The 20,970-nt window shown below is 36.8% G+C and overlaps 1 protein-coding gene across 1 annotated transcript in view; it reads left to right on the plus strand.

Moving 5' to 3' along the window:
• The first annotated feature begins 702 nt into the window (after positions 1–702).
• Positions 703–20,970, plus strand: part of RIT2 (Ras like without CAAX 2) — a 185,078-nt gene continuing 164,810 nt past the window's right edge. Inside the window, exon 1 of the mRNA XM_085213034.1 lies at positions 703–1,937. Within this exon, the coding sequence (XP_085069160.1) occupies positions 1,835–1,937 (103 nt within the window). The 5' untranslated portion in view covers positions 703–1,834. The remainder of the gene's footprint in view (positions 1,938–20,970) is intronic.

Consider the following 20,970-nt stretch of genomic DNA (forward strand, 5'->3'; position numbering starts at 1 on the left):
GACATAGACAATGATGTTGTGTGCACCCTCAGTGTCATATACGTTTATACAAACTGGGAGGAGAACCCCTTGTGAGCAGCCCTGCGGAGAAGGACTTGGGGGTCCTTGTAGATGAGCCAGCCGTGTGTGCTTGCAGCCCTGGAGGCCAACTCTGTTCTGAGCTGCATTAAAAAAAGGGTGGCCACCAGGAAGAGGGAGGTGATCGTCCCCCTCTACTTGGCTGCTGCGAGACCCCATCTGGAGTACTGCATCCAGGCCTGGGGCCCCCAGTACAGGAAGGATGTGGAGCTATTGGAAAGGGTACAGAGGAGGGCCGCTAAGATGATCAGAGGGCTGGAGCACCTCTCCTATGGAGAATGGTTGAGGGAAATGGCTTTCTTACCTTGGAGAAGAGAAGACTCTGTGGAGACCTCATTGTGGTGTTCAAGGACTTGAAGAGAGCGTATGAGTAGGAATGGGAATGATTTTTTTTATGAGAATGAACAAGGGGGAATGGTTTTAAACTAAGACATGAGATTTAGGTTAGAAATTAAGAGGAAGTTTTTTCACTTGAGGATTGTTAAGTGTTGAAACAGGCTGCCCAAGGAGGTTATGGATGCCCCATCCCTGGATACATTCAAAGCCAGGCTGGATGTGGCTCTGGGCAGCCTGGTCTAGTGGTTGGTGACTCTGCCTGTGGCAGTGGGATTGAAACCAGATGATCTTTGAAGTCCTTTTTAACCCAAGCCATTCTATTATTCTATAATACTTATCACATTGTTTAAATATAATGCAGCTTTTAAGAATATCCTTCAGAAATCACTGAAGTATTCTGGTCACTTGTAAGTTTGCTAGATAATTCTAAAGAGAGAATAAGTCACAGTGTGACATTTGGATTTTTTCTTTTTTCTTTTCTTTTTCTTTTTCTTTTTTTCTTTTTTTCCTTATCTAGTAGGATATGTTTGGATATGTCAAGTGATTTTCGTGAGAAATACTTAGAATAGTTTTTTTTTATTTTATTTTTTTATTTTATTTACATGGATATTTTCTGGGTGAATGGGTGTTTCTTCTTTAGTTCCAGTTCTCTTCTGAAATTCTCTGTGGAAATAAAACAAGCCCCCTGCTGCTTTCCTTCTTCCAAAACTCATGAATCTGCAAATAAATAAATAATGCAGACTGAAATAAAAGAAAATTATCTGTAGACAATCCTAACCATAGAAAACTTTGCAGGAAGATTCATGAAAAGCAAAGACTTTATAAGTTGTTGCCCTTTTTGTTTATGATTGTATTAAATGTAAATCTTGCAAACTTTATGAAGACAGAATGAATATTTAACTCCAAGTTTGTAAGGGGGCTGCCTACTAGATTGTTGTTGCTTAAAATCCAAGAAAGTGGTAGATAGAATGAAAGCATCATAATTCAGCAATCTGATCCATTTATTTTTTTTTTCTTTTTCTTTTTTTTTTTTCTTTTTTTCTGGAGTCTCTGCTAAATTTGATTCCAGTGACACAGCAACACCCAGAGGTATCTAAGCTCTTGAGCCTCACAAAACTGCTTCTGTCCAGAAGGAGAAACATGGAAAATGATACAGAGCTGGGAGGGGACAGAGAGAGATTTTTATTGGAAGCTGTTAAAGTGGTTGCTATGAGACATTCTCCAGCTAACACAGGCACAGCAGCGAGTGTAAGGCTAGTAAATCGTACCTCTTATATTATACCTTTCTATTCTCCTTTTTTTTTTCTTTTTTTTTTCTTTTTTTTTTTTTAACAGAGCTTTTATAGTTGTTTAAGATCAGAGACAGCATCTGCCAGTTGCTTTTTCTTCCCTTTTTCTCTCTTCTTGTGCCTCGTGCAAGATGGAGCTAGAAAACAAAATGATCAGCTCCTCCAGCAATTATTCAGCAAGCTCCAGAGAGTACAAGGTGGTGATGCTAGGAGCAGGGGGAGTTGGCAAAAGCGGTAAGTTTCAGCGGCAGCATATCTGGGGAGAAAGGGTGAATTGGGAATGTAAAGTTGAAAGAAGAAGAATGATTAATGCGGGATTTCATTTTTTTTTTTTTTTTTTTTTTTTTTAATAATTGGTGGCTGGGGCAATGAGTCAGCTTAATTTGTTACAGAGTGAGATATTATATGCCTTTTTTAATTAGCTATTTTTGTGAAACCACCCCTGGCTCCACTGAATAGAGGAGAGAGTGGTCAGTTCACTGCTGTTAGTATACCTGTAAGTGCTCATGTCACTTGCTGAGAGGTGATGGATAGTGTGAATGTAACTTGTTGGCCTGCTGGCCCTTGAGCCCAAGCAGAAATGTTACTAACTGCAAAGTCAGCTGTACTGTGCAAAGTGTGGAGGATGTCTACAGTGACTATGTTTTCTTCCCACAACTCCTGACTTCTTGCTGAGTACTATTGTGGCTCAGCTGGTGTTGGTCTCTTCTGCTGTCCCATTAATAACAGAATGCAGTCTGAGCCTCATTCCAAGAGATAAAGAAAACTTGCAGTATGTTTTAATAAAATCCAGCGCTGGCAAGATGTCATTATTTTCCCTGGATAATGTTTTCATTCTCCCAGATTTTATCACTGATTTATTCTCACTGACAGTTGTATTCTCTATTCTTAAAAAGACATGCAGAATGTGCAGTGTACATCTCAGAAGCCCGTATATTGATCTGAGTACATAACAATCATTTAATTACATATTTTGGAAATTCAAAAAGAAAAAAAAAGAAAAAAAAAAAGAAGAAAATAAATAAGCAGAAAAAGTAATATAATAATAATACAATAGATTCCAAATAAATGTCAAGATGAAGATACTTGTCATTCTAAATTGTAATAATTGTGTAGATGAGAAAAGTTTTATTTCCTATTCAAACAACAGGACAAGGTGCAAATATAGAAGATTAAATAGGGCAAATGGATATAATTTCCTGTCTGTATATGTTACCTCTGTTTTGTTGTTATGTTTATCTTCAACTTCAGTGCCACATCTTTCAGTGACAGCTATTTTCCCTACTGCTTAACCAAGGCAATAACTGTGGCACAGGTGTTATGCTATGATCGCTATATAAAATGGGGAAGAATGCTTATCTGAGAGTGACTTTCTGCATTTTCAAATTAACTTGTCCATAGTAAAGCAGTTATCAAGGATGTCTGCTGGAACTTTTAACATAATGTCCCCCTTTTTCCCCTTCAATGTAGCCAAAAGATGGCAGCAATTTTTTCCAAACATTTTCTTGTAAGAACCATGTTTTTTTGAAGAAAAAATAAATAAATACAAAATGTACCATGCTCATATTATAAAAGTATCACAAAACCCGATTTATATACACATTGAGGAAATATTCATTTCCATTTCCTCGTTATAAGAGTTTTAAAACATGAGTTTAAAGAGATAAGCAAGAGTTTATTCAAATTTTATTGTTTCATTCTTCAGAAAATGTTATCTGATGAGTTAATGAGTCTAAACCCCTCAGAGTTGTAGATTACACAAGGTAATGACACATTTCAGAAGATGAGAAAGGTCAGATAATTAAGAATTGGATGTCTGTATGATCTAGAGAAATAACAATGGGGTGAAGTGTCTAATCATGACATTCAATGGGATTAATGAAAATCTAAGATAAACTGGGAGGGGGGGGAGGGGGGATGTGAATAAAAGATCTGACAATTAAGAGACTGAAAAAGGAGGAAGACAATTTGTCCTTTATTGACTAGGAGTTTCCAATATGGAATGGATATGAAACACTTCAGTGTAATATTGAGATAGTCCCTACTGCTCGAATTCCAATAGAAAAAGAATTGATCTAATATTTGTGAGTCAATAATTAATATTGACTGAAGTGTCTAGACTAGATTAATTTACACCAGATTAAAAGTAGATGATGTCTAGCAAGACTATTTCTATTATTTGAAATGAGGGCTACGTTTTCCTGATGACCTACATCCACTGTCCAGGAAATTATGTGTCTAGCTACAGTAACAACATCAGAATTGAATAGGGATGAGAGAGAAAAAATTATATTTACATCTCTGATTTTGATAGGTAAATGATATATAAAATGGCATATTGACAGTATCCTAGCTTCTTTCTCCTTCCTCTCTTCTCTCCTTTCCTTTTTAAGCCGTAATAAAAAGAGTAACAGTTGGGATTAAGTTTCTGAGTGGGAAATCTCTTTTAGATAAAAGACTTTCAGTACCTCATTTTATTCAATATTAAATACTTTAAGTGAGAAAATAATTTTCCTTAAGATCCAACTCACAGAAATTTTAGAAAGCATCATTTTAACCTAGATATAGTTCACTTTAATGGATCCTCTGAGTAATCTGACCTCCTGTTTCTCACCCTCTTCTGTGTGATTTCATACTGTACATAAAGAGGTTTTTTCACTGAAAACTTCACAATCGTTTTGATGGGCTGTGAGTAGTCATCATATGACAGAATAGGTAAGAATGAGGAAGAGGGCACCAGTAACAGATGCCCTTTTGATGTTTGTATTACAGAGTATTTGCCTTGGGTTTTCAGTCTTATTCCTTCGGTTGTATGTTCCAAGATAACAGAGTATACAGAATGACAGTCAATCTCTTGTTATTTGGTCTACTCAGTGAAGTAGAAGTTCATAAAAGTTGGCAATAGAAGTTAAACTCATCACATTTGTGTCTGAAATCTACCACAGAAGAGTAATAATGTGTAGAAGGCAGTGGTTTAAGAGTTGTGATTTATGGATCTGAACATTTCAAAATTAACACCAGAAAAAAACAACAAAAATATCAGACTTCTGAACAGATTTGTGTGTTTAGTTAATATGTACAAAGTTATGCACCTGGAAAGATATTTTTCTATCACTATTAGATATTATAGATTCCATAGAATGATTTAACCCTTTAATGTTTTCTGATTTTTTTTTTTTTTCAGAGTAATAAACTAATTTATTATCAAGCACACCTATATATTTTGTCACAGATTTGCTGCATGGATAGATAAAAATAAAGCTAGAACTAGGAAGTAAAATGAAATAAAAGAATATAAAATGTGCAAAAAAAAAAAAAAAAAAGATGTAAAGGCATACTTTGAAAAAAGATGATTTTTTTTTTTTCTTTCACTGACTTTCATTTGACTACATTCCATACTGAAATTAAACATTTCTAACATTCACTGTGTGTGTGTTTTCACTTAAGAAAACATTTTGACACTATCGTCTCTGGTTTTATGACAAATCTCATGTTAACCCTGTATTGTTCAAACCTATCTCAAGTTGACTGACAAAATTAAACCCTAAGAATTCTAAGAAATCCAAGATAGTTGAAACAGATTTTGCTTACAAATTCCCTTTTAGGTGGACATCTGAAAGATGAGCCTGATACTATCGTGTTTCCTAGCTCTATGCAGCTCAAACTTTTGTTTTCAGGTTTGTTTTACAATGTATAAGCACATATACAATTACTCCTAAATCCTGAAGCCAAGTCCTAATGATTTACATTTTGTTAGATAATTACACTAATAACAATAATTAATTGCTGTCCTCTCTGTAAAACAATAGCAATGATTAACTGAGGGGATGTAGAATAACTTCCAAAAGGAGCAAAAAAATTGGTGTACTAAGCAAGTTAATTAAATAGAAACACCTTTACTACATGAAAATTTATTATAAAATTATTACTATATAGGCATCCTTCAAATATTATTTGTATTATTCCATGATCTAAACATACTTGCATTTGCTGAGTTGAATGAAAGTGGTTTTCTGATTTTTTTTTTTACCAATTATTATTTACTAATATTAATTAAAGTATATTTATGTAAGGGTGTAAACAGTTTATTTTACTTCTGGTAACTAGAATAATGTGTTTAACTATAGAAAAAGATGTATTAGATGCAAAATAAATTTCATGATAAACTGCTCTAAGAAGTTGATATTCAAGATGTGAAGAGGAAGTTTTTAAATTTTCACAAACAAATATGTTCTTGCTAGTAAGTTGCTTCTAACAGAAGAGAAAATGTACATTTTTTCAAGAATTATTTCTCAGAGTGACTACTCATTAATTTGCTGGAACCTTTTTTTTTTTATTACTATAAAAAAAAATACCTGGAAACTTGGATTAAACTAATGCATTTCTAATTGTAATATATAGGTTTGGAAAAAGAAATTGGATTTGCTTTTCCATGCTTCAGTCTTAAAAACAAACAAACAAACAAACAAAGAAAAACACAATGAACAAAAAGGAAAGGAAAGCGAAGGGAAGGGAAGGGAACGGAAGGGAAGGGAGATATTAAGGAAAAAAGTCTCTGAATTGTTTCAGGCAGACAGAGAAGAAAAGTATTTCTCAGCCTGTTTAGCAAATACTTGCTTTTGCTATTTATTTCCATCTTACTTTGTTGCTGTTGCTGTTGTTCTATTATCTGCTTTGTTGCTGTTAAATGTTCTATTTCTACAAATACAAGTGACTCATTTGATTAGTTTCAGGATCTTGCATAAAAAGTAAGTTCAAAAATGTATGAAAACAATAATGATTTCGTGATGTATGAGCTTCTGTAATAGGGATTAGACTAAATGCATAATTTTGCTTTTATTCTTTGATTCAGATCCAAACTGCTTTTGTGGACTGGTTTTGCCACTTATTCAGATTTTATTAAAAAAAAAAATCAGTGTCTATTAATTTCAAGCATATCTTAATACTCAGAGTTTGCAGTAAATATAGACGCTTTTCAGATCATGAAGTGCATTCTGGAGAATTCATTCATTTCAGCTATTTGTTAATTGATTGGAGATAAATTAGCGTGTGATAAAGGCTACAGTGGAAGAGTAAAGTAAGAGGTTGCACTGATCTGAGAATGGAAAGTAATATTTGTTTCTGCTGATTACACCAGGCTAAATATCTTAGAATACACTTCAGAATTTCATCAGATTTACTCAGTAGGTGGGGCTTTTTATTTGTTTGCTTTTTTTTTTTTTTTTTTCTTCTTCCTGCTACTTACACAGTAGGACAATACTATAATTTCACCACATCTTTCCTTGTCCAATATTGCCACTGTTTTGTCCCTAGTATTCTCTCAGTAAGATACAGCTGTGTTTCCCCAGATGCTTGGTAAAAATGATCAATGGAAAGAGGCAGGAATTCTGTTATCTTCTAAGACAAACCAATATCCAGAAGGAGAATTAAGTTACTGTTCAGTATGAGTTGACTTGAAAAACGTAGACTTTTGAGTGACTAGGCTGTGGATTGCAGTTAAGGGAAAACATTTTTTTTTTTCCTTTCCAAAGTCAAAGCATAATTTTTGGTGTCCAATTTTGTGCTTCTTCTCTTGTAAATGTAAAATTTATCTTTTTTTTTTCTTTTCTTTTTTTTTCCTAAGTGGAACAGAAATAGAGACACTCAATTAATGCAAGAGGCTTGTCTTCACTGGAAAGATTAGTTTCCCTCCCCCGCCTCACTTCATCTTCTGTCTGGGATGGGGTGGGGAGGAAGAAGAAAAAAAAAAGTAATATAATCTAACAATCTATCTAGTAGTGTTATCCAGGGGGGTTGGTACGGGTCCAGTCTTTTTTAACATGCTAATCTGTGACACGAATGAAGGGAGAAAGTACACCCTCAGCAAGTCTGCTGATGATATGAAGATAAGAGAAGTGGCTGACACACCAAAAGGCTTTGCTGTCGCTCAACAAGACAGAAGGAAGCTTTTAGAGGTTCAGCAAAAGCAAGTGCAGAGTTATACATCTGAGGACAAATAAAAACATTCATCAGTAATAGGCTAGGAGATCTGTGGAGAAGAACCTAAATGTCCTGGTGGACAAAGGGTTGAAAATGAGCCAGCAATATGTCCCTAATGGACAGGAAGTTCAATGGTATCCTGATGTGCATTAAAAAGAATGTGCAAGCAGGTCAAAAGACGTGATCCTCCCCCTCTATCCTGTCCTGGTAAGGCCATATCTCGGGTACCATTTCCAGTTCCCCAGTTCAAGATAGGGAATTATCAGAGAGAGTCCAGCAGAAGGCTACAAAAATTATTAGGGACCTGGAGCATCTCCTTCATGAGGAAAAATTGAGAGATTTGAGATGGTTCAACCTGGAGAAGGGAAGACTGAGAGAAGATCTTATCATTGCTTTTAAATATATAAATGGCAGGAGTAAAGAGAAGGGATCCAGGCTCATTTTGGTGTTGCCAGCAACAGGAGAGGGTAAAAAGAGCACAAATGATTACACAGAAAGTTCCATAAAAACATGAGGTAGAACTTGTTTGCTTTGTGCGTGACAGAACAGGAAAGACTGCCCAAGAAGTTGTGACATCTCTTGCTCTGAAAATATTCAAGACCAACCTGGACACTTGCTGGTGCAATCTACTGCAAGGGACCTTGCTCTATTGGGGGTTGGACTAGATGATCTCCAGAGGTCCCCTCCAATCCTTGCAACTCTATGATTCTGTGATTCTGTATGTTTCTGTGACATATATATACATGCATACACACATATACATATATACATATTATATAGATGTTATACATATATGTATATAACATTTTCTGAAAATTGAGAAAGAAGAGGACTAGCATTTTTTTAATGGAGAGGTAGTGAGTTAAATGGTAAAATTAGAATAAAAATATGTAATTAAAGATGTATGAGATCTTCTGGCAGTCACTTCCTCTATTCAGTAAAAACAATATATCTCCTTAAATATATGCTTAAAAGCAAAATTGGAAATGTTTGTTATGTTAGAAAAAAAATCATTAACATTCCTTCACACATGGCTGAAGTTCATCCTCTAGGATATGAGGGTTTCTGCATACCAGGAAGCATGCTGAGGTGGCAAACCAATTAATAACAGTCACCTGATGTATCTGTTGGGCAGTAGTATACATGGAACATACAAAGATCTGTTAGCTTACTTCTTGCAAAAACCTACTCTCTGTTCTGTCAGTAGAACTGGGCTTCATTCACTGAGCACCTCCATCCAGACCTCTTTTAAATGAACAATGTTTTGAAGAGATTAAAGTTTGCAAAATAATACTTTAATTAATCAGCTTCTTACAGCAGGAATTATTGAAAGACAATTTCACTTATACAGTGAACATTTTATCAAATATGTCCTGCTCTGTTTTTCTCAATCATTATGCTTGCTATTAAAGAGACAGGAAAACTCTGGGGCTGTTTGGCAACAATAAGAATTGCACTCTCACAAACCCTCCTGATTTCAGTCACACATTCACACATAGATCAGCCACTTGAAAGGCTCTGACAGAAATAAGGGAACAAGCACTATTTCATGACAGTGACTGGGCACTGTCAATATCTTTGCTGAAAGAAATCTGCTGAGGCAGCCACAGGAACTGTTTCCCATCCAAACCACCCCTCCTGCTGCACTGAACCATCTGCAGCATGTTACCTGCTAGAATTTGGATGACAAATGGATGGTCCCAAATTAGGGCCAGTTTTGAAAGCATCATTAGGAAACAAGTTTATTTTCCTTTTCTTACTGATTCCTCTCTTTTTTGGTCCATATTTTCCATTTTACTTATTTCCATACCTCTGTTAATCATTTTTCAATTTTAATTTGTTAATTAACTGTAATTAGTTTCCTTCAAGACTTTTTATTTATTTGTTTGCTGTTTGTTTGTTTTCAACATGAGGAAATGCTAGAAATACTGGAAGCAGTCTAACACAGCTCCACTGACTGGAGGTTAGTGTAGTGCACTGTCTCAGATTCACAGAGAGTGAGAAGACACTTTGTTGTGAGCTACAGTCATTTGCCAGAAAAATGCCTACCTACTAAACAGATTCCCATGGAGATAGTGGTTGAAATTACTTAGTTTCAAGCACTACGATGAATATCCTGAAAAAAGATCACATAAGATGTAGGTGCTATGACAGAAGATGTTGAACCTTCCCAACAAGTGTTCTTGCATTGTTGCTGTGTGACAGATGGCAGCGGAGGGGCAGTCTGACATAACAGTGTCTGGCATAGAGTGTGTGTGAAGCAAAGGTGTGGAACTGAATTCCTCTATACAGAGAAAATTGCACCCATTAACATTTGTTAATGCTTGCTGAACATTTATGGAACCAACCAGTGGGATGTGTGCAGCAAGTCAGTGTGGGGTGTGTTTCACCAGTGATGACGGTGACTTTTGCTGGCATTAAGTGGATCTTGACTTTTGCTGACAAAAATGGCTAATGGTGGTGACAGTGTTGAAAAATACTGATTTGTAGCTGAGCATTTGCCCTATCAAATGTTCTTATTATGCTCTTTGCAGCTGTTGCAGTTTCTATGGAAAAAAATAGGAGGCATTATTTTTGGAGCAATACACGTGTTTTTTTTTTAAGAGACCAAATTCAAAATTTAAAATATGTTTTTAAGTTTTAAAAATGAGTTCATAATGTTTTGAAAAATCTGTAATCTGAAAAATTTTGAAGAATCTGTAATCAGTCAACTGAGAGACTAATATATTGTTCTTTAGCGTACACTGACTACAGCTATGAGAAGAGCTGTTGTTTAACTTCTTTCTTGGCAACCATATTTTTTATTTTATGATTCTTGTCTATTCTGTGTACATAAAGAAACTGTAACCAAATTTAATATTCCCTTACACATCTTGAGATTCCTTTACTAGCTTTATCTCACTTGCCTACCACCTAATTGCTCTTGTTATAAAGAACTGTTATCTTTTGAACAGAATATGCATTTTTTTTAGAAAGACATTCTAAAAAAAGAATTTATCCTTAATATTTGGCCTAAATCTACCCTCTTCCAATTTGAAACTATTTCACTTTGTCCTGTCGCTAACTGCCTTTATAAAAAATTCCTCCTCAGCTTTCCTTTAGGTACAGGAAGGTCACAATAAGGTCTCCATGGAATCTTATCTTCTCCAGGCTGAAGGTCCTCAGATCTCTCAGCCTGTCTCTGTAGAAGAGGTGCTACAGCCCTCTGATCCTCTGGACCAGCTCCAATGCTCCATGTCCTAGTGTTGGGGATCCAGAGCTGGACACAATACTCCAAGTGGGGTCTCATGACAGCTGGCTAGAGGGGCAGAATCACCTCCCTCTACCTGCTGGTCAGCCTTCTCTTGATTTCTGTTGCTTTCAAATCCGTAGGGCTTTATTTTTGAAATTGCAAAAAATATAAGATAAACTCTAAATTTCTGCTTTTCTTTAGATTTTTTTTAACTTTCTTAAAAAGAAATGACTCACCTTTTTTTTTTTTTCAATTTAAATAAAAAATAATAATTTTGGATTTTCTACACTGTGGATAGTCTTGTTATTGATGTCGTACTTACTTTTTTCTTCATCACACACAATTAGTCTACTAGAGTTCTGCTTCATAAAATGATAGATGATCTAGTCTTAGCTTATGAGGCAGAAGTGTATTTCCTGGGCCTTATAATATCTATTTATATTTGCAAATACATGTTAGAGACACTTTATGTCTCTACTGGGACTAGGGAAGAAAAAATAAGTCTATCACAATAATCCAGGTATCTCTTGTGATGTGTTGAAGTGCAGTGTCTTATACTTTTCTTTCATTTACAACAATTTCAGTGGATTTTCTGATGTAAATTATGGCAGTGAATTTGTATTATAATCTGTCAAGTAGTACTGATCTGTATTTATGATAGTTGTTGAAGACAACATACCATTTTTGAATTTTTCCTCAGTGCAAATTGACCTTAGTTCTTAAAGTTATTAAATGTCTGACATTACAAGAGGCAGAAAATCACATAAGCTTCCTTTTTTTTTTTTTTTTTCCTGAGAACACACTCAAAAGTGTATCTAGACAGCAGTGGTCAATATCTGAACAGAGAACAAGGATGAGTGGTTTACTACAGAGGTCAGTTCTGTGAGTGGAGCTATTTAATAACATTATCAATAACATTGATAGTAAGATCAAGTGAACCCTCAGAAGGTTTTTAAATGACACCAAGATGAGTGATATGGTTGAAATGCCTGAGGGATGTCATTCAGAGACCTACATAAACTTTATCTGTTGGTCAGCAGAACATCACGAGGTTCAACAAATCCAGAGCAAGGTCTTGCAAGCCCTTGCAACTAGTTGTAATTCCTACTATCAACATGAGGTGGGGGATGAAAGGATAGAGCACAGCCTGCCAAAAAATACTTGAAAGTACTGGTGGATGACAAGCTGGACATAAGACAGCAACATGCTCTCACAGCCCAGAAAGCATGCCCCCAGCTGCATCCAAAAACTTGAAGACATCAAAGTGAGGCCAGAGGGCTGATCCTACCCCCTCTACTCTGTTCTGGTGAGAACATTCAGAGAAGAGCCACAAGTCATCCAAGAGATGGAACACTTCCTTTAAAAGAGCAGACTAAGAGAGCTGGGGCTGCTTAGCCTGGAGAAGAGAAGCTCCAGGGAGACCTGAGGGCAGCCTATTAGATATTAAAGAGGGGCTACAAGAAAGAAGGGGATAGACACTTTCACAGAGTCTGTTGTGATAAGACTAGGGGAAATGGTTTCAAACTAAAAGAGAAGACATTTAGATTCGATGTGAAACGTTTTCACTGTAGAGTTAGTGAAGCACTGGAACAGGATGCCCAGAGGTGTAGTGGTTGTTCCATCCGTGGAGACTTTCAAGGTCAGACTAGGCCAAGCTCTGATCAACACGATCTAGCTATAGTTATCCATAGCAGGGAAATTGGACTAGATGACCTTTAAAGGTCCCTTCTAACTCAAACAATTGTATGATTCTATGATTTTATGAAAATGTCAATTGGCTGTGATATTTAAGTGTAGAAAACCATTTAGAAATGAAAACAGAATCTAAAAAAGGACTCACTAACAGGAAGAAGAAATAAAACACAGGTGAACAACCAAGAATAAAGAACAAGAAATTAAGAAAAAAACATAGCACAGAGGTATAGAAAGAAGATGGGAGAAATAGAATACTGGATAATTTTGCATACAAGTAGTGGTAAAGAAGTGAAGGGGTTGAAGGAAAGCACAGTCATTCATATTACAGAATATGTGTTTCAGACTCTCTTGTGATTCTGCTAGATACAACTGGCCTGTGGTATTTTCCGAGGCTGTTATGGGGATAAAGAGTATATAGGGGTCATGTTAGTGATCTTTTTTCCTACCACTATGACTCTCATGTTTTTCATGGACTCGGTTTCTGTAACTGGATGCTGGAGATATAGTAGCACAAATCTACCTCATACGGCCTTGTTCTTCCCATTTATTTCTGTGATGTGTCACCTCAACTCAGCTGTTGACAATGCTAAAATGTAAATCTAAGATTAACAATAATTTATAAGTTGCTAAGCAAAGTAATCCTCTGCTTTATGTTATTCTTAAGATGCTCCAGAACCGAATGCATTGTGGCCTTCAACCCTAGCAAAACTCAACACCTAGTGAAATCAGTGAAAAACCTGGTATTTCTAAGATTCTTCACTATTCGTGAAAGAATTAGAGCCATCCACATTCCAAAATGTCAAATATAGTAGTGAATCAGAGTGATAGTAAATGTATGTTTCTATCAGAACAGGGAAATTAAGTTCTGTTTTTTCCCAATCTGGGAAAAATGTCAAGATGCTAAAAGATTGTAGCTTCTAGCATCTTGACATTTTGACAAGATGGCATCTTGGTATCTTGACAAGCTGTTAGAGTTATGTCTTCGTTTTATGTTGTGAGATTTTTTGAAGGGACAGGTAAGGTAAGAAGGGTGGGGGAGTTGTATACTCTCTGTTAAGAAGTAGATAGACTCCAGAGAGTTGCCTCTGAGCATTAACAATGACTGGATTGAGAGCTTGTGGATTAAAATCAGGAACCCATCCAATAAATTACATCTAGTTGTCAAGGTCTACTACGGACTACTGACCTGTTGAGGTCTACTTACTTCAGCTGCAAGAGTTGTTGTGCTCACAGGCTCATCCAGATGGGAGATTTCAACCACCCTGATAACTGCTAGGAAAAAGCACAATGAGCTGGAAACAATCCAGGAGATTCCTGGGGTCCACTGAGAATAAAAATTCTGGTTCAGGTATTGGACAGACCAACCAGAGGTGAAGATTTACTTGGTGTGACTATCACCAATTGTTTTAGAGTATGTTTGGATCTGAGACCAGATGCCTCAGGACCAGAGGCAAGTAAGCACACACTCAAGGCAGCACAGAGGATTACCAATTTTACTCAACACACACACATACACCATGGGCACCCACTTTAGATAACCCCAGTAAGCAGCAAGCAGAAACTCCCTAAGCACATGCAATATGAGTCCTAATAATCTAAAACAGAAGCTCTCTATGGAAGCACAATATTACTGACCAACCCTTGAGAGATGGACAAAACACCAAGTAGGAGAAAGAAAAGGAATATGCCAGTGGTGGATTTGATATGTAGTGTCATCAAGTGTCATCCCTTGCTTCAAAGTGCACTTTTCCTCTCCTAACTCACTACAGTCTCCCTCCTGTTTTTATTCTGTCCAGATTCTGCAGGGATTTTTTTTCCCCATGCCTGCTGCAACCACATTGTCAACGTGTAATACAGAGCCCAAGTGGAACACCTGTTTGCAAAACAAGTTCTTGCAAAATCAAGATAAACTAGCAAGGTCAGCTCCCCATAAAACAAGATTAATGGCTGTAGCCACAAATCTACCTCTCTTAACACTGTCAGAATACTTTGTTCCACTCCAGGATCATTCTTCAGTCAGGGGTCTTTAGATCCCTGACACATCAATCCAGGGGAAAATCTTTAAAGAGTCTGGAGACAGTCTGGGATGCAGCAATGCTGTCCTGGTTGAGTTTGCATTCCTCATGGAATGTAGTCTTGGAAAAAAAAAAAAAAAAAAAAAAAAACAGGAACCTGAAATTCAGGGGAGTAAATGTCCAACTGTTAAAGGAAATATTGGATGAGATTACCCTGGGAAACTATCCTGAGGGACATAGGAATGTAACAGAACTGGTAGCTCTTTAAGGACAATTTTTTGAGAGCACAAGAACTCCCAGCATAAGAAATCGAACAGAGGAGGAAATCAGGAACAAAGACCTCCTCATCAAACTGAGGGATGTGAAGGAAAAGTGGTGGCAGGGAAAGCAGGGAAGGATGTCCCAGGAAGAATACAGGGTTACTGCCTGGACAAGTACAGAAAGAATTAGGAAAGCCAAGGTTCATATAAAAATGAACTTTGCAAAGGATGTGAAAAATAGCAAGAAGGATTTCTTTAGATACACTGGTCAGAAGAGACAGGAAAATGACAGCGTTGCTCCTCTGATAAAGGAAGAAGGGAGAACTGGCTTAAACAGGCAGGAAAAGTCAAAATACTCAGAGAGTCCTTTGCCTCAAACTTCACTGGTGCTCAGGCTTACCACAGCTTCCATATCTCTTTCCCGATTCTGAATGTTTTAAAATGATATTAAGAAAAACTGTAGGCAGTGAGTACTTTGCAGGATTGAAATTCATGGGAGAATCTTGGCAGCTGAATTCATGGGAGAATTAGCTACAGACCTATCAGTATCACTTCAGTGCCAGGGAAGGTTATAGAATGTATAATCTCAGGAAGCACCATGGATCAATTAAAAGTTAACCAAGGGATCAGGCCCAATAAGCATGGGTAGATCCTGTTTGACAAACCTGATTTCATTCTATGACAAGGTGACCCACTTAGTGGATGAAGGTAAGGCTGTCAGTGTGGTCTACCTGGACTTCAGTAAAGCCTTTGACACTGTCCCCCACAACATCCTCATGGAAAACCTGGCTGCCCATGGTTTGGATGGGCATGCACTCCACTGGGTAAAACACTGCCTGAGTCATTAGGCACAAAGAGCTATGGTAAGTGGAGTTAAATCCAGCTGGTGGCTAGTCACCAGCGATGTTCCCCAGGGCTCAGTACTGGGGTTGCTCCTATTTAACATCTTTATTAATGATCTTGATGAGGGAATTAACTGCACCCTCAGTAAGTTTGCAGATGACAGCAAGCTGGGATGAAGTGCTGACCTGCCTGAAATAAGAAAGGCACTACAGAGGGACCTGGGTAGACTGGATCAATAGGCCAAAGTTAACTGTATAAGACTCAATATGGCCAGTTGTTGGGTCCTGCATTTTGGTCACAACAACCCCAGGCAACACTACAGGCCTGGGGAGGTGTGGCTGGAAAACTGCATGATGGAAAGGAATCTTGGTGTACTGACAGGCAGTCGGCTGAATATGAGCCAGCAGTGTGCCCTGGTGGGCAAGAAGACCAATGGCATCCTGACTTGGACCAGGAATGGTGTGGAGAGCAGGACTAGGGAGGTCATCCTGCCAATGTACTCAGCACTGGTGAGGCCTCACCTCGACTACTGTGTTCAGTTTTGGGCACCTCAGTACAGAAAGGATGCTGAGGTGCTGTAGCAGGTCCAAAGAAGGGCAACAAGGTTTGTGAAGGGCTTGGAGAATATGCCCTATAAGGAGAGACTGAGAGCTGGGGCTGTTCAATCTGGGGAAGAGGAGGCTGAGGGGAGACATTATTGCTCTTCCAGTATCTGAAAAATGCTCACAGGTAGAGTGGGGTTGGTCTCTTCTCATTGGTGAAAGATGACAGAACAAGGAGAAATGGCTTCAAGTTGCGCCAGGATAAGTTTAGGTTGGATATCAGTAAAAACTTCTTTACAGAAAGGATTGTTAAGCACTGGAATAGGCTCTCTAGGGAGGTGGATGAGTCACCATCACTGAATGTGTTTAAAAACCGTTTGGATGTGGTGCTCAGGGGCATGATTTAGCAAAGGGTTGTTAGGGTAGTATGGCTAGGTTGCAGTTGGATTCAATCTTTAAGGTCTTTTCCAACCTGAGCAATTCTATGATTCTGTTGTTCTATGATTTTATTATTCTATATTCTTCACAACTGACGTTAATTTAGTCATAACAAATAGCAGGATGTGACCAGTGCAGACAGAAAAACAGCTTGTATTTTCAGAGTTCCTGAGGGAATCCAAGATTTGCTTGGCTCACAGTTTGAGTATGGAGCAGTAAACAAATATTATTATTTTTTCTTGTCTGTTTTACTGCATAATCTAATCATTAAGAATTTTGTGATAGATTTACTTTCTTTTGAGTTTTAATTACTTCCTCATTTCTTTTCCCTCTGTTGCTGTTGTTGTTGCAGGCTTTTTCTTTAAGCATATGAAAGAATTTTTGAAGGATGTGGGAAACTTAAAATATTTCATTTGTTTTAGTACTGCATGTGGAGCTCATATTATCTTAGAAAGTGTCTTTTATGTTTTTCATACATTTATTTTAAGTCCATTAATATAATATTTTACTGGGAATATAACAGTGATGAAGGACATACATTGCTAAACTATCTTAAAATAGCTTTACCAGCTAAAACAGCTTAGTTTTTTAAATGCATTTATTTCTATATTTGTTTTCACCTCAGGACGTTTAACATATGAGTTTCTCATAATGATCCACTGTTAATTTAACTTTTAGCTGAGCCTTCTGTTTTCAGAACCATCTCCAGTTAAACTGATAGTCAAATACATTTTTCTTTATATTACCGCTGGAAAACTAAAGTAGGATGGTCTTTATTTGTTCTGTCAGTTTCTTCTGTGTCATATCTGTTAAGCTTAGTGATTACTGTCAGTACCGTGGTACTTTAAAATAAGAGCTGAGTTGAAGGAAGAAAGGTAATGTAATATATGTTCTCTGCTGCCTCACGTACCACAAAGAAAATGGGCAGCTTAACAGAGTTTTATTTTCTTGGCCTTAACAGTGGAGCAGAAAGAGTTTTTTTTCATATACTGGGACTTCTATATAAATGAATGTATCTTAATGACGAAACCACTCATATAGGAATAGGCGGAGAGGGGAGGAAAACTAGGAAAAATTGCATGCAGTTGAAGAAAGAAATCCATGTTTGCTCCCAGCTCTTTCTTTTAAATGATCACAAGCTACCTTGAACACTTTTTCTTAAACTCTACCCACTCCAATATCTGTCACAAAAGGGTTAAAACAATATATAATTAAAAGGAATGGAGCAGAGCAGAGGAAGGTGCAAAAGTTACTCAAATATTTTCTGAGGGTTATAGAAGTATGAAATAACCTTGTCTCCAACAGAATTTATAACATGATCTGTAACACTTTGAAAGACAAAGAAACTAAAGCATATTTGTGGTTTAGTACATTACAACAGGGTGAATGTACCTGGTTTACAGTTTTTTGTTTGTCTGTTTGTTTGGTTGGTTTTTTTTTGTATGTATATATATACAAAAATTATTTTTCCTTTCCTAAGGTTTAAAACATAAGTCTCTGGGTAAACAGTCATGGTGGATTGACCCCAACCAACAACAACTCACTCATTCCTCTTGCGTAGGTCAGGGAGAAAATGAAAGGTGTAAGGAACTGTGGATTGAGTTAGTATCAACTCAATAGGTGAAGCAACCACTGCATGCAAACAAAGAAAAATAATACATTTACACTCTATTTCCCATCACCAGAGATTTGTTTAGCTACTTCCCGGACAGCAAGGTCTCAGTGCTACATAACAGTTACTTGGGAAGACAAACATCATAACATAAACATCCCTGATTACTCTTCCTTTCCTTGAAAAATAATTTCTGAGCACAGCACCATGTGCTATGGATTCATCTTCTGGACAGCTTACATCAGTTGTCTCAGCTGTATTATTCCCCAATTTCTAGACTACTTGTTGAGGCACTGGTAGGGTGGACAAAAGAAAAAGCATTGACATGGTGCAAGCACAGTTCAGCAATGGCCAAAATATTGATATGTTATCAACACTGATATAGTCACAGACCCAAACCAGAGCATCATAGGGCTGGTAGGAAGAAAATAATCTCAGCCACACCCAGTGCATTGATTTGCAGTCAAAAGGAATGAAAGTAGATTTTTCCTGGTAGTTTGTGTCTGTGGCATTGTGATATAACATGCTGGTGCTGTGGTGTTTTACTGGTTGTTTGTTGGGTTGCTACTGAAGACCACCGAGACAGTGAGTGCCATTGTTATTTCCCTTCTCTTTTCTTCATGCTTGTACTTTGGCTGTTGAAAGCTAGCTGTTGTATTTCTTCACTTTTCTTAGAAACATCGCAGGCTTGATGATATTTCCAAAGCCTACAAAAATCTAGATCTTCTCAGGATTTTTGGAGCTATTGTGAGGTACCAAATGGACAAGCCAGTAGAAAGACTTGCAAGGATTGAACTTTCTTACAGATCTCAGTAGTCAGCATGAAAGTCAGATATTAAACGCAGATAAAACTAGTGCTTATGACTATAGATTGAAACTCTGTCTTTCTCTTGCTCTCCTGCAGATATATCACTAAAAAAAACAACAAAAAAACAACCACCTAAAACAAACAAACAAACAAACAACAAACAAAACAAACAAAACCATCTATTTTTAACTATGCATCAAAAGGACACCAAATGTTTGGGCAAACTAATGGTCCCCAGACAACCGTAAGTCTGAGGCTGTATTTTAATTTTCAGTTTTTAAAGTTAAACATCTGTATGATTAATTATGTGTATCATCTCCTAAATTACAATTTAAAAGTCAATGTGCATGATGTGTAGCAGTGATTTTATTCTTGTGGTAACTAGTGAAAATCAGAATGATATTGCAAAAAAATATTACATGAATAAATGTAAATATATTTAACGGTCTAAAGTGTGAACTTCCTAATCTCCTGATACTGGAACATGGTGCCATGGTGGTACTGATTACACTGGTAAATACATGCATTGAACAACAGAGTCTCAGCCTTTTTATCTGATTTTCTTATTTTGCTGTATGTTTTGTTGTATACTGAAGAAGGGAAATGAGAATCAGGAATCAGATTGCCCATTCTTTCTTATATATCTGTGAGGAAGTCAATCTATCTCTCATCTTTAGTTTCCATCTCTGAAATTAAAATAGTTGTCTCCTTAGTATTTCTGACCTTCAAAATAAAATACTATTTTAAAGTTATTTAGTGACACATTTTTCTATATACCTAAGTCACAAGGGGTCATGATGTGCTTCAGAGTTCTTTGAAATTTATCCTGCAATTTCTTCAGCATATGTCATCTCAATAAGAAAAACAAACAAACAAACAAACAAAACAATAAATGTGATAAAAAGGAATGTAAGTTCTGCAACAATATCACAACTAGACATAACGATTCAAGGAAAAATTGTCCATAACGTAATTTTGTAAACTAAGGAAACAGTGAAGTTAGTATATATCTCCTCAAACAGAAAAGGAACAGCAGATTACTACATGCTACAAATGCTGAATTACTGACCAGATGAGGGGCACAGCCAGCTTTTCTTTGACCATGTTTTGGGAAGAAATTTGATTCTTCCCATCCTCCCACATTGAAACTCTGAAAGTCAGAATAGTTTATTTTAAACCTTGGTAAACTTGACCTAATTAAGTGTTCAAGATTTTGGCAGCTCTGACATTTTCCAGAAATATGAATCCAAGAAACTCTGTGAGAAGGAATGTAGATGCCAGTGTGAAGATTTATATTGCCTAATTTCAGATTCTAGAAATGTTATTTGAGTCTAGGAATGTAGGTTGCTTTTGTAGTTGTCAGAAAAAGGTGAACAATAGAAGAGATAATGACTGCCTGCCATTACTTTAGGGAAGCCCACACAGCTAGGCTTCACTTTATTGTTAGTCATGAAAGAATAGGTGGGAGTAAGCAAAATTTAAATGTTGGTCGAGCAGGCCATAATTCACGTGGATAGTTCTCAAACATAATATGTTATGGTTTTCATCATCAGTTCTTATTATTTGTAGAATTTATCAATTTTTTTTTTTTTCATGTAAGATATATATAGTTGTTCCATTTAAATTTGTTGAGAAGATATTTTTCCTCTTTTAAAACCATCTGTAATTTCAGTGACAATAAAAGAGGTAATGGTTAGTCTTCCTTCCTAAAAGGATGAATAAGTGGTAACATTATGCAGAATTTCATTCTTCTTTTTGGGAGTCTTATCACTGGAAGGATGAGCATGGAACTAAACGAATGTTACATGCTCCTGTTGAGCAACAGTAGCAGTTTTGTTTCAGA

Source organism: Meleagris gallopavo, chromosome Z (assembly GCF_905368555.1).
Source record: "Meleagris gallopavo chromosome Z, MGAL_WU_HG_1.1, whole genome shotgun sequence".
Taxonomy (NCBI): domain Eukaryota; kingdom Metazoa; phylum Chordata; class Aves; order Galliformes; family Phasianidae; genus Meleagris; species Meleagris gallopavo.